General features: G+C 44.6%; 1 protein-coding gene across 1 annotated transcript in view; it reads right to left on the minus strand.

Moving 5' to 3' along the window:
- RSRC1 (arginine and serine rich coiled-coil 1) overlaps positions 1–15,218 on the minus strand; it is a 99,774-nt gene that overhangs the window by 9,381 nt on the left and 75,175 nt on the right. The window contains exon 8 of the mRNA XM_042042167.1: positions 5,571–5,639. Coding sequence (XP_041898101.1) covers positions 5,571–5,639 — 69 coding nt within the window. The remainder of the gene's footprint in view (positions 1–5,570; positions 5,640–15,218) is intronic.

Below are 15,218 nucleotides of genomic sequence, written 5' to 3' on the forward strand. Positions count from 1 at the left end.
CCCATACATCCCTATTTATTTTCCCCATAACCCCTGTTTATTTCCCACACATCCCTGTTTATTTTCCCTTTAGAAACAGCTTTTCAATACGTAGCTATAAATTTGTGTTTCAACTGACTGAAGTCCAATAACCAATTCCATGATGGTTTTTACAACCCCATTCCCTTAAGTGACTTCTCCTTTAGCACAAATAAACGCCAGGGAGATGACAGGAGAACACACCACATTAATGAAATACAGAAACCAGATTTGTTTCTCATCCTGAAATCTGAAGACGATTTCAAGACTTTTCATTTGTAAAAATAAATCCTAAATTTCCCTGTTAGGGAGATCATAAATTTCTCTGTTTCACTTGTGGAAGAGTAAAAATTTAATGACACCAGCTGTGATTGCTAAAATAAAATCACTCAAATATCAGCTGCAAATATTCTTTGATATTTATCAAATATTTATGGAATGGTTTGGGTTGGAAGGAACCTCGAAGCCCACCCAGTGCCACCCCTGCCATGGGCAGGGGCACCTCCCACTGTCCCAGGCTGCTCCAAGCCCCAATGTCCAGCCTGGCCTTGGGCACTGCCAGGGATCCAGGGGCAGCCCCAGCTGCTCTGGGCACCCTGTGCCAGGGCCTGCCCACCCTCCCAGGGAACAATTCCTGCCCAATCTCCCATCCAGCCCTGCCCTCTGGCACTGGGAAGCCATTCCCTGGGTCCTGTCCCTCCATGCCTTGTCCCCAGTCCCTCTGCAGCTCTCCTGGAGCCCCTTTAGGCCCTGCAAGGGGCTCTGAGCTCTCCCTGGAGCCTTCTCCTCTCCAGGTGAGCACCCCCAGCTCTCCCAGCCTGGCTCCAGAGGTGCTCCAGCCCCGGAGCAGCTCCAGGACACTGGGACTGGGGGCTCTTCAGGGAGAGCAGGGAAGCAGAAGAGGGAAGTCTGGAATACGAAGGACAGGAGAGGATGGGCAGGCACAAAGCAGGGTACAATTTAAGGAACACATTTCAAAGTGACTATTAATTACAGCAGCTTTAATAAAAAGCCCGGAATTGATTCCTCCAGCAGCCATCATCCATGGGGGGCCATCGATCCCCTCTCCAATTCCCTTTCCCTCAGCTCTGCCGAGGGGGAACACAGAGAGTGGCCAAACCCCAAATGCCCGTCCCTCTTCCCAGCTCTCATTATCACCGTGTGGCTGCTCTTCCTAACAAGCCACACTCTGCCACTGCACCAAAACTCAGCATTTTTTATTTTCTCCTTGATTTGCTCCTGCCCCCTTTTAATTCCAAACCAGCAATATAAAGATTAAACAGAGATAAAAGAAGATCACAGTGTGTGCCAGATGCTGGAACAGCCTCCTGGGACCAGCAGCACAACACCAGGTGTTGGTGTCAGCCTAATGAAGTGACACTGGCACACCAGGGACACCCAGGGCGGGGCTCCAAACCTGCCATTATCCAGGCAAAACCAGGGAATATTGGAAATTCCAGCTTTGAGAAGGCAGGAAAAAGCAATCCATGTGTTTCTATAAATGTATTGTCTGTATTAAATAATTTGGGGGTTAAACAAATTGAGTTTGGTCTTTGCCACCACAATGAACTTCGGGAAAATTTACTGAAGATAAATGATGACCTCAGGCAGTAACTGCTGAACTTAAGGGCATCCCAATATAGGGCTGAGTAAAGCACTTTAACTTATTACAGCTCCCAGCCTGACCTCACCCCAGCAAATCTTCTCCTGGCACATCCAACCTGTGGTTTAATATCCATTACACCCAGGGAAAGTCTTTTAACTCTCTCTAAAGGAAGTGGGAAGGGAAATCAGTGGGTTGGGGTGGCCTGGGCAGGGCCAGGGGTTGGACTCGTGAACCCTGTGGGTCCTGTCCTGCTCAGGATGTTCTGTGGTGGCCATGGACAAGATTCTTCACGTGAGAACTCCTGGCCCTCAGGTTAAAGATGAATGCAAAAAGATAAAACTTTTAATTTGGGTTTATAGAGTTTATAATTAAGGGATCTTCTAGAAGTTGAGTCTTCCAGGGTTTTTTTTGGTACATTCTAACTTTGCTTCCGTGACCCCTCCAGCACTCAAAATCACGGAATCACAGAACCACAGAACGGTTTGGGTTGGAGGCACCTGAAGACTTGAAAAATTTCGCTTTGCTAAGGGAAAGCCACCCCAGCAGCACGGAGGGATCAGCAAGAGCCTGGAATGACCCCTCAGGGATGGGGGTGATTCCCTGTTTAAGGCCAGCTGTCTCCCAGCCCTACGTTCCCACTCTCGTTTGCATCCCTCCCTCCCCCTGCCCACGTGGGCCTCATTTCCAGGCCTATTCAAAATGATATTTTCCAAGCATGTGCCACACGACTTGTTCATATAAATGGAACAAATTAAACTGTCTCCACAGATATCCCCTCACATTTGTAGCCCTGATTCCTCTCCCTCACACGTGGCCAAGACACCGTATTATCTCCCTGCAGAGGTTGACCTCAGGATATTGGATTCTGCCACGGAGCTCTCCGGGACTAAACCGACGGGAAACACTTAATCACCCCCGCCTTTGCAGGAAAAAAATCAACTTTAAATTTGCCCTGATGAAAAATCAATAAACCAGTAATTGCTTGGCTTATCACGGCGTGGAGGAACAAATTGGGAAGCGGAGCTCGGCGTCGGCGCAGATTCCAGGGAAAGGCGCGGAGTTTCGGGATCACTAAGCCAGAAAAGGGAAAGGTCTCGCAGTGATAATTAAATCTACTCATGCTGATTTTCTGCCAAATTTATTTCCCCAGAGTCTATCAAAACGGTGCAGCGCTTACTGGGGAGGCAGAACTAATCAGTTCAGCGCCGGGCCAGCACGCGCCGGGCACGGGAAATGCAAATTCCGGGATAAAGGCACTGGGAGAACGCCCTGCCCATCCAGCACCACCCTCCCACCGACCCACCTATGGACTGATGACCAAAAAATTCCCATTTTCTGTTCTGCTGTGTTCTGGAACAACCTCTTTTCCTGGTTTTCTGAGGCACCCCCAGCTCCTCCTCCCCACACGGGCCCTGACATGATGTATTTTAAACTCAACATTTAAAAATATTCTTATTCATGGTAGACTAAGAGAAATGAGCCCCAAATCTCTCCCTAACATCACCCAGCGTGTTCCAGTTTTCCCTCCATGGGTTTTTTTCAATTTTTCTCTTTCCCACTCCACCTACTTGGGATTTGTCTGGAGTGAAACCCAAGTTTGGTGGCCAAACGCCCTTTAGATTTTATCACTTTTCAGGCAGTGCCAAAGCAAGTAAACAAACACCAAAGTATGGAAATCCAACCATGGAAAATACTCCTGGAAAAGTAGCATTTTTTGCTAATAGACCTAATTTCATGCAGCAAATTAGCATAGCTCCAATGGAAGTGCAAATGTAATCAAACTGAAAAATTCAAATGAGGCGGGGAGAGCCTTTTTCTTTCTTTCTTTGCTTTTTAGTCACTTAAAAAAAAAAAAAAATCAGCATTTTGCTGTGTGTCCTTCATGGGGCTGGAGGGACTGTGGTAATTAAAACATTTAAACCAGCACAAGCCCCCAGTCTCCCAGTCTCTAATCTGGAGCTGGGGTCAGCTGTCTGTAGATTCTAATTTGTCCTCAATTTTTTATTCATGCTGGGGAAATGCTGCATATTTAACAGGAAACCAGCGGGAAGGGGCAGCGCTGGGCTTGGAGGTCAAATAATTTGATTTCCGAGCAGATTACATGGAACATCCAACGTCTAATCTCACACCTGATTTGGCAATAAAATGACAATAAAAGGAATGTTAAGACACCCTCGCCATGGGGTGGGCAATAACCAGTTTTTGTGGGCTGGGGAAGGATTGTTTTATTTGTAGAATTATTTTTATTGCAGCTCCTGGGTAAAGGAGTCACAGGATGCCCACACAGGCTGGAACTTCCTTTTGGAGAGTTCTAGTTAAGGAAATAAAATGAGGAAGATTAGAGAAATCAAATGTTTTTAAAACTCATAATTTAGAAATTATTTTTAAAGATTTAATTTAATTTCACTTTATTTCAGTGACTGGACGTAGCACTCAGTGCTCTGGTGGGGATCAGTCCCAGGTTGGAATCGATGGTCTGGGAGGTTTTTTCCAACTTCAGTGATCCCATGATTCAAAGAGGGTTAAAAACCACCCAGAGATCCCAGAGATGATGTGTGAGGAAAGAAGTACTAGGAAAAAATGCAAAAAAGCTCTTTTTCCAAGCAAAAGATGCCACTGGAGCCCAGCATGGCTGGGACAGGGAAGGGAACACACTGAGCACTGGTAAATACCCTGTTTGCAAATCCACATGGGACATAACCCTACCTAAACCTGGAATTTTAAATCCATGTGGGACATAAAAACTGGAGTTTCCCAGTGTGCAACTCCCCTGGATGTCTTGGAATGTTTAAATGCTTCGTGCACAATTTAATAAGACTTGGTATTTTCCAGTGAGAATGGACTCTTTTACTCCTAACTGGGAGCCAACTCCTCAGCAAATGGATGAATTTGAGTTATTCAGGAAAAATCTTCTCTTCATTTTTGAACATCCTCACAGCTCTTCAAAGCCACCCCAGGACAGTTTTCATGGCTCATTAATAAATTGTAAAGAAGTTTTCCTCCCCATTTCCCTGCAAATGACCATTGTTCCCAAGTCCTGAACCACCCCTTTTTTCTTCCCTCTGCCTTTCCACACTCGCCCTCCCAGTCCCTGCTGGCACAGCAATTGCAAGCACATGTGCCACTCACAATGGGGTGTGAGCACAAAAACCCACGCTTTTTTCCAAACATTCCCTGCAAATTGGTGCTGGTGGGACCCTACCACCTCATCCCAATATCCCTGGGCCACGTGGGAGCCTGCCTGGGTGATTCCTCCAGGTGGAAAGGTTCCCCCTGGGCCCAGTGGCTCCAAAATCCAGGAATCACAGCGGGGAGGGGGCACAGCTGGCTGGTTTGGTGCCTTTTCCAGCCAGAATTCCAAGCGCCCCTTCCACCACCTTCCATGTCTGTGCTATCCCACTTTTCCACTTGAATTTCCTTCTTTGGTATCACAAGAACCTTCTCCAAGCAGGGTTAACTGGGAGCACCAACTAATTCCTTTCAGCATCCCGCAGTCCCCAAGTAAAACAAACTAAAGATCAGAACATTCTGATTTTGAATGAAATTCACAGCAGCCGTGGTTTCAAAACTGGGGAATTTTCCTGAGTCACCTCTTGTAAGTAAATCATGGAATCCCAGAATGGTTTGGGTTGGAAGGGACCTTAAAGGCCATCCAGTTCCACACAGCTCCAGGGAGGATTTGAGGCTCCTGGGATTGTCTGGATTGGCTCCCTCAGAGGGGTGGAAATGTCTCTTCCCATCACTCCCTGACATTTCAATCCATTCACTTTAATTTTTCCAGCTGCTGGACTGCAGAGGCAGCAGCTCTGATCCCACCAGGATTCAGGGCACCAAATTCCATCATCAGCTTGGGGAGGAAAATCCCACAGCCCCACTGGACCTTCAAAACAATCATTTCTGACTTCCTGAGCCTTAGCTTGTCATGAAATAAAAGAAAATGCCTCACCTTCTTCCTTTCTTCTCTTGGCTTCTTCTTCACTTCTCTCCTTGGCCTTCAATGCTTCATCTGCTTTAGCTAAAAGGAAGAAGAAAAGAAGAGTTAGAATTAGTTAATTTATCCTATCAAATCATGGAATGGTTTGGTTTGGAAAGGACCTCAAAGCCCACCCAGTGCCACCCCTGCCATGGCAGGGACACCTCCCACTGTCCCAGGCTGCTCCAAGCCCCAAAATCCAGCCTGGCCTGGGACACTGCCAGGGATGGGTTGTCAACAACCTCTTGCCAAACAACATTTCCTGAGCTTTAAACCCAATTTCCTGTTCCTTTCTGCAGGTCCCACAATGAAATCCACGTGCATGAAAGACCAGAACTTGGTTCTTCACTTATTTTATTTGAAGTCATTCCCCACAGTTAAAGGACATAAATGGGATTATGGAGGGTAATATCAGGTCAATATTAGTGGCAATATTAATGCAATACAAATTCCTGCATCCATTTTGTGTCAAGCAAAGCCTTTAAGAGACTTTTAAGGGGTTTTCTTTCTTTAAACCCCAATCTCCCCACCCCAGTTGCCCCAGACTGAACTGCAACGACCCAAACGTGGTGCACTCATAAAGTGGCAGATTTGCTGCCATAGTGAGTAATCCATCAGACCTATTTTGAGGATAAAACAGAAACAAAACAGTATTTCCAGGGCTGCAGACTCTGCTCAGAGTGGGAGTCACACAGCTCTTCCTCAGCACTTTATTAGGTAGTACACAATTTTCTCTTCACTCCAAATCACAGCAGCAGCACTTAATCCATGTTACAACAATATTCTTTAAAAAGAATCTTTTTCCCTCTAGAAACCTCTTCCCTTATTACTTAATTATCTACCAGTTGCTCAACTGCAGGGGTTTTCAAACACTTTCCTACAGATGTTAAAGAAGATTAAAAATATACAGCACAGTAACAAGGGACTATCAATATACTCTGTAAATTAATTAAATTTCTGTTCTAGCACATCATTTATTCCAAAGCATTAATGTCTCAAAGGAGCCATTCTCTTTTATTGCCATCTCACTGCCTGATGAGTGAACTAAGTGAGAATAAGTCTCTAATAACATTATACTTGATGAAATATTAAGTTTTCAAAAGTATCACCAGGCCAAAAAGAAAAGAACCAACAAGGAACAGGAATCCAGCACTTAAACCAGGCCTTCTCAGGAAGGAAAATCACTATAAACTGTGGTCTAAATGGCAAGAACTCAGTCAGATTTGCAAATATTTAATCCCAGCACCTACTAAAATTAGGCAATAATTTATGAAAACCAAATTCAGCTCACAGGGGGTGAAGGGGTCGTTCCTTTTTGGAGCCAGCAGCTCCACCTTAAAATGCACAACCTGAACAGGGTGTTACAAAGTGATACAATCACTGCACAGACAGCTGCTTCCATTTCCACACTTTTATCCATATTTAGACAACATCTAAAGTCATGAAATATTAAAACTTTTCTGCCACTGAAGATCATTACAAGAATCTATTAAATCCCATAATAAAACCAAACCACGAGTAACTCTAAAGACTTTTACTTCATTTACACTTTATTCTCCTTGGTAAAAGGACAGGGATAATAGAAATTCCATTTAAATTCAATTTTGGTTATATGTGTAATTGTAGATATACCCCTTGAGTCATGTAAAATGCTCAGCTTATGTTTCTTTCAAATTATCCCGCTCCGATTCCCATTCTGCTCCTTACAACTGTCTTCAATATGTATTAGCAGAGCTCATTAGGCTGGAATTTAATAATGCAAACATCAGGTGGATTTCAAGACCCTCCATTATCAGCACAAGATGGATTGCTCATATAGCTCGTGGGCCAACTGGGCACAATTTAGATTCAATAAACTACCAGGCCTAAATTTGATTTATCTATTCCACTGAGCTACTTTGTTCTTCCTCCCCGATTTGTTGCTGCACAGGAACAATTCATTGGGTATCTCAGTGGCAAAAAGATATTAAAACACACAGCAAAGATGGTGCTGGTCAATGAATAAATTTTTAGCTTGTCTTTGTTAACTTTAAATCGCTGATTTCCAACCCTTGTAACTCAAGTTAGAATTGCTGCCGAGGCAGAGCTTGGCCTTTCAAGTCCTGGTTAATTAGAGGGACAATGGAGCAATTTAAGAAGTACCATGAGGACAGTTCTCCACACAAAACTGCTCATCAACAACAATTTAACTTAGCCCATAAAGCTACAGAGCAGTCAGTCCCTGAGCTCACAGGGCACTGCCCACCACGACCAACACAGGCACTGAACCCATGAGATGCATTCAGGATTTCAAACCAGGGATTCTCTTCAAATATTTTACATTTTCTGTCGTTTTTGCACAGAATCCCAGAATGGGCCAGGCTGGGAGGAACCACAGTGGGTCAAGTGTCCAACCTCCCTGCTCATCCTGGAGCACATGGCACAGGATTGGGTCCATTCTTCTTCCCCTCCTTCCCCTCCTCTTTTCTTCTTCTCCTCCTCCTTCTCCTTTTCTTCTTCTCTTCTTCTTTTTTTCTTCTCCACCTCCTTCTCCTTCTTCTCCTTGATGCTGTCATGATGATGATGCCAGTGAATACATTCTTGTTCACAGCCCAAGTGCCATTAAAAGCACTAAAAGAGATTCACTTTTCTCAAATCAAGCTGCAGTTAAACATTAAAAGATCTTTACAACTTGAAGGTTGGACTCCGAGAGGGCTTTTCCAACCTAGACAATTCCAAGATTCCATGGAACCCCTGCAGTGGTGGAAGAGCTCGAGGTTTGGGAAGCAGAGTCACTCCCTGATGGATGGGTGATGCTTTAATCCTGACCAGCCTCACACTGTGCTAAGGTGAAATTATTCCAAGCAAAGCTGCTAATTAAGAGAAGCCAGGAAAACAATGAATTATTCCAAGGTGGAAACAGGGCAGGGGCTGTTTTGGGGATAGAAAGGGCATTTTGGAAAGCGTGGCCTGGGCTCATGGAAGAGCCCCTGCAGCAGAGCCCTCTCCCAGTGCATGGGAGAAGCAGGGAGGGTGCAAGGAGAAGGCTCAGCCCTTCACTAAGAAGATTTCATTTTCCTGTCGAAATTAAAAGGAGAGGAGTGTCAGAACACCCACAACTGCAAACCACAAGAGGTCTGGAAAAATAAATGAATTCAACATAACTGTAGACTTTCCAACTGCTCAAAGTTGAAAATACAAGATGTGTTTGAGGAAAAGAAAGCCCAGAAACTGAAAAAACCCACATGGACATCCCATTTAAAATGCAGCAAACCATCCACGATCCTCATCAGAAAGACTCCACTGGTTTTTTTAAACACAAACATTTTTGCACTTATAAAATATTCAGTCAGCTCACATATAAGAATACAAGTGGAATCCATTATTAATTTACAAGGCCCTGTTTAATTTACATGCTATTTTTCTCTGGTATATTAAATTTATCAAGGCTTGTGGAAATCCTCTCTGCTGAATATTCATAGGCTGACGTGTAAAATTATCTGTTATCCATCCGACAAATTCCAGCACAAACTCCAACCAACCACTTGCTCAGAGAATTCCTTTGACAGGAACACAAGGAGCAGAGCCCAGGAATTCCCAGTTCCAGAGGAAAAGTGACACCACCACACACATTTTTATCACCCCAGATTTAAGCTGGTTTTCTGTACTTTTGCCTTCAGTAACATCTCCCCCAAAATTTAAACACCACAAACGTTCTTGGAGGTCTTCCCATCTTAGAGGCCTTTTCCAACCTAAACGAGTGTGTGATTCTATTAATCCATGATTCTGGAAGTCCATGGAATTGTGTGATTCCATAAATCCATGGAAGCCAGGTGGCCACTTGCCCACCCCATCATGTCCACGACCATGCACCTCTCAGTGCCATGAGAGCTCCCATCAGCGCTGTCCTCCCTAATTACATGTAAACACCACAATTCCCAAACATGGGAAGTTCCAGCCGTTGCTGTCCTGCAATTTAATTACACCAGGCTCTAATTATGGATACTGGAGAGGCCTGAGCACAAGGGTGAGGGAGGAGCTCACTGCCCCCTCCCCAGCTCTGCCAGTCACACTTAGAAATTCCCCAGGTGCCCAAATCTGTCTATTTTAAGCTTCTCCACATTCTGGGAGGAGCATGCCCAGCATTTGGAAGGGGGATGTTACCCCACTGATTCCTCCTGACATAGGAATGCTATTTCTCACCTCTTTAGCAGCATTCCTGCTCAGTTCCCTTCCCTCAGTCGTTTTGGGAAGTACTCCTTACTTTGGGATAAACATCCCGTTATAGCACAGCTAATGAGCACCTGGCTTACAGCCACGAGGGTTTTCCCAAATATTAAATGTGGTTTTGGTAGAAGATACATCCGGTCACATGCAACCCAACTGAAAAAACACAGGCAAAACCCAAATGTTGTCTTGTTCTTGTCCTAAAGCACAACCGAGATAATTGTAATTATTTGGTAGAACCAAGGTATTTGTTTATGTTGGGTACAACCAAGATAATCGTGAAGATAAATCCTTTCCTGCCAACCAGGCAATTTTCCCCCAGTTTCTTTCACTGTTACCATTTGCAGGAAGCAGTTTGTGGATCACCTGCTGGCTAGAAACAGCACAGGGCTGGGAGAAAGCCCTGCAGGAAAGAGAGAATATCCGAAATCCCGCTAAACAAGTGACTCTTGAGCCCAAACGGGTTAAATATTAAACCAACTTCTCTGGAGAGGGGGAAGCACGTTCATCCCTGGCCAGAAAATCAACATGCTGGGCAGAAATCCGGGAGGGGAAGAGAGGCTGGAAAGGGACACGGGGTGCTGGGCAGGGAAAGGTAAGAGCTGACAGCTAAAATCCCGCTCCGGCGAGCGGGGCCGACCTCCCCAAAGACTTCCTGGATGCCGGTGACTGCCTCCTGTATTAAGACTGCCTTTCTCATCACTTAATGCTTATTTTCATCACTTTGCTTAAAATATTGATAATCAATTAGGGCTACGTCTGTTTTGCCACAGAATCTGTGTCACAGTCTATCAGCCTGTCAGGGCCAATTCAATCCTCATTCAAAGTTAATTTTTTCTCCATAAATCCGCCTTTGGAGGAGTCATTAGGCGCAGAACATAGCCCGAGGTGCAATCACCTATTCTCTTTCATTAGAGGCAGGCAGGGAAGGTGAGGGAGATTATTAGAACTTTGGAATGATCACAAAGCAGCGTGCTGCCTGTCAGATCCCCCCAACATTTCATTCATCTCGCCAGCTCGCTGCCAACGCTTCTAAATGGACATTATTCATGAACATCTGTGACACGCTGAATATTCCGAGGCTGGGAGTGATGAAAAAGCCGTGCCCCCCCTTGGACTGGGAAATTAATTCTATGGTCAGAACAATTAGGAATATAACAAACTTGTTCCGTGATGTTATTTTTAGTCCTTCCAAGATATCCCCCTTAAAGAGGTATTTTTTCAGAACTGTTTTTTTTTAAAGTGTAAATGTGACCGCTCCAAATGGTCAGACACTGGAGAATGATGAAAAAGCTGTGCCCCCCTCTGACTGGGAAATTAATTCTATGGTCAAAACAATTAGGAATATAACAAACTTGTTTTGTAATGTTATTTTTAGTCCTTCCAAGATATCCTGTGTAAAAAGGTGTTATTTCAGAACTGGATTTTTTTTGAGTCCACCCTAGATGGTCAAACACTGTATTTTAAGGTATTGAAGAACAATGTGTATTTCCTTTGCTATGGAAATAAATTGTTGGTTGGGTTTTTATAAGCAATTACCAAATTAGCAGCTTTGCAATCTGATTTGTTGATCCATTTCTAAAATGCAGCCAAATGAGACCCCACACTGGATTTGAAATTGCTACCATCTGAAATTACAGCCCACTTCACTCCTGGTGGAAAAGAAGAGTGGGAAACAGATTTCCAAAATCAAATCTATTTATTGCTGTTTCCTTCCATTGAACATCCGATGGTCATCGAGGCATTTTTTGGGTAAGAAGGGCAGAAATGCTGGTGCAAGAGACAGCCACCCACAAAATTAAATAAACCACCACCTTTTCCATGCATATTCCCTTCCTACATGCAGGGGGTTAAGATGTAGCTACTTGGAGGAAAAGTCATTTCCATCTAATGAAATCACATCAAGTAGTTATTTGAATCTCATTACAAAATTCAAAAGAATAGTCATCTACATTTTTTCCCTGATATTAGCAGGAAAACAGTGTTATCATCACCAAACTTCTCACAGCCCCCAGCATTCTCCTCCCCAAATATCCTCCTTTTCCAGAATTAAGGGCCAGATCCTCAGTGAATTCAAGCTGGCACAATTCCACTACTTGAAGCAAGCCAAGCCCATTTACTCCAGCTGAGGATCTGGCACTCCCTATTTATAATAATAATCCTAAAGAAGACTTAATCAGCAGATCTTGGCTAGGTGCATTCATCCATTATTTACTGCATCCCTAATTTCTTTCTGTCTCCCACAGTTTCACCCCCCCCCACCCACACACTGGAGGAAAAATCCAGCCTAAATAGGGTTTAACACTAAGGATTAATTGGCTGCAGTTGCTTCTGTGGCTCCTGACTCATTGCAGGGACTGCTGTTAAATATTCCAAGGATTTGTTTCCATCCCAGAAAAGGCTGTGCATTATCCACCTCGACATCTCCTAATCAAGTGATGTTTCACCTCAGATCTGCTCCCCCAGCCTGCAGCCCAGCTCGGGAAAACAGCAGAATTGGATGTGATTCTTGTCTCCTGCAATATTTAGCCTTGGGGAGGAAATCAGTTCTCAGAGTAAAATTCAGTGATTCCAATGGAAGTGTTTAAATGGCACCTTCTAGGTGAGTTTCTTTAGGGAGACAGGGGTGGGAATCATGGAATTAGGAATCACTAAGGTTGGAAAAGCCCTCTGAGACCATCAAGTCCAACTGCTAATCCAGCACTAACCCTGTCCCCAAGTGCCACATCCATGCATTTTCTGAACACATCCAGGGATGAAGACTCCACCACTTCCCTGGGCAGCTCATTCCACCTTTTCCATGAAGAAATTTTTCCTCAAATCTAATCTAAACTTCCCCCAGTGTAACTTGAGGCCATTTCCTCCAGCTGATGACAAAGGAAGAGCTTCCTCTTCCTTCAGGAATGAAAAGCTGGGGAAAGGAAAAGGACAGCCTGGAGTTAAACCTTCCCCTAAACTACTGAGCCAAAAGAGGCACCAGCATTTAGGAGCAAAGAAATAAATTCCATATATAAAAACTGATGGGAGTAAAGAATGCTCTTACTGCTGTATCCTTCAGGAGTAATTTCCACATCAATTGGAAAACCAAGAAGTGATCCCTATGAAAAACTCCAATCTGATTCAATTTATTTAAATTGTTCTTAAGCCACTATTTGTTCCAGAGTTGTTTCTTTCCCCCTGGCACACCATGGATGGAGAAAGGAGAGGACAATGGACACGGCTGTCACGGATCTGGTGAGCAGGTGAAAGGAGGGAGGCTGGGAGGGAGCAAACTGGGATAATGGGACGTGTCCCTGCCCAGGGCCTGCAGTCGTGATGGAACAAATGCTTTCAAACCATCCCACGCATTCTGCAGGGTAAATTTAGGTCGCTTCTTTCCTCCTCAGTGACTTCGGTGCTCCCTTTCCTGTGAGGACCTCAGACCAAAGCATGACCTTGGTTCTGCATCCTGCTGTAAGCAGAGCTCCACCAAGCCCTCCAGCTCCACAGACTGTCCTGTCCCACATCCCAGCTCCCAGGAAACACTCACTCCTCATGGAATCTGCCAGCCACTCGGCTCCATCACCCACTGCACCTGCATGAGGAATCGCCTTGATGTTGTACTACCCACGTACCTTCACACGAAAACAGAACAGCTCCTCCATTTAATTCCACAAATCAATCATTTTAATTCAAAAAACATTCACTTGCTTAAAATATAACCACTAAGAAAAATTATTGAAATGATTTCTGGGGAAAAACATGGCACTGTGCCTCAAATACAATTGTCATTGCAGGCTGTAGATTGGGAATGACAGTCAGCTTTTCTTCCTGGGGTAAGGGCAGAATTCAGCCTGACAGCTTGTCAGCAAACTTGAAAAATTCACTCCCAAAACTTCGATTCCAAACGAGCCCTTCTTTCATCTGCCAATTTCCCAGCGTCAGGAATCACCGTGCTAAGTGAAAATCAAGCAGATGACAACTCATGTGGCTATGGAAAGGAAGCAATAAAGCATGGAGCACGCACAGCTGATTACAGGGAACAACTCCCAGAGAAGCCAAAGCAGCCCCCAGCACCTTGGGAGGGCTCCGGGGATTTTCAGCTCCTGTTTTCCAATCGAATAAAAACATCAGGAGTGAAAACATAAGGAATAAAGCTGTGTAAGGGGCTCTGTTGGAGCATACTTAATCAAGAATGGAGCATAATTAATACTCAAATAACGGTGCAAGAATCAGGAAGCATTTCAGAGGATTTTTTGCAGAAAGAGGGAACTTTGTTTGCCCTACTCATGATCATTTCCCACTCTGACCACAGTGTTAATGAAAAGCCTTCGTGAAGCAATGGAAAATGAAAAAGACCAAAAGGAACTTTTAAAAAGTGATCTTTTTGAAGCCTCTAAATCATAAACACCAAGACATGGTTAAAGAAGAAGAGTATTAGCACCACGGAGTGTGACCTCACAAGAAATTGAACGGGGCACTGCAAAATCAGGGAAGGACGAGGTGGAAAACTTCGGGGTCGAGGCGCGGCGAACTCCCAGGATTTACTGTGCCGGAACTGCGGAATCATAAGACAGGCAGCCAAAAGAACCTGACATCTGGCACCAAAAGGGGGAGTGTGTGTCCAGGAAAGATTTGTGGGGAGGACTTAGGGCCGATGCCAGCACACACTCAATTACAGCCCGGCAGCCTTGGGAGCGGCCGGCAGCCCGGGAACGGCGCGGAGAGCGCGGAGCTCATCCCGGCCGAGAAAATGATGGGAAACTCCACGTTCTCAGGCTGTATCCTGAACTCCTGTAATCCTTTACTGTACTCAGCATTATTAAATACTCCCCCAGGATAAAAGAGGTAAATATATTGCTTAAATATTCAGTGGCTGGCTGTAAAATTTCACTGCAGATTAAGTGATGAAGATGAAGAAATGCTGCTGAAAACAAACAATTTATCTTCACTCGGCACAGCAGAGCGCTCCTGGAACCCCGCCAGAGGCTCTGTGGGTTGGAATTCAATAACTGCATTAAAAGAAAACTACACCCCTACTACACACCAGGCTGAACAGCCCTGAGTAAACAGTTTGCTGCAGCGGCGCTTAAATAATTCAGGAAGGAATTTGGGGTATCAAACATTTTTCTGAAGTACTGTGTTTCTTAATGTATTTCAAATAAATGCTTGTTTTTAACAGTTCAAGTAGAGCCCATTAGAGCAAATGGGAAAACAGACAAATCCAAGACGGAAAACCACCAAAGCACTGATTTCCAGGAGACGAGCGAAGAAAGATTTGTCATCAGTGAGGAAGTCACCGCCAAGGGCACGGAGCTGATAATATACACATGCATTTCCACTGCTCATCTGCAACCTTGAGAGATTCCAACTGGCTCTCATAAGTCTGGACAGCATAATTTCCCCTCAGACACATGTGCATCTATATATTTGTAT

This window comes from Corvus kubaryi, unplaced genomic scaffold (genome assembly GCF_017639235.1).
Source record: "Corvus kubaryi isolate FWS band 111438036 unplaced genomic scaffold, C.kubaryi_AGA036_p1.0 37397, whole genome shotgun sequence".
NCBI classification, from domain to species: Eukaryota; Metazoa; Chordata; class Aves; order Passeriformes; family Corvidae; genus Corvus; species Corvus kubaryi.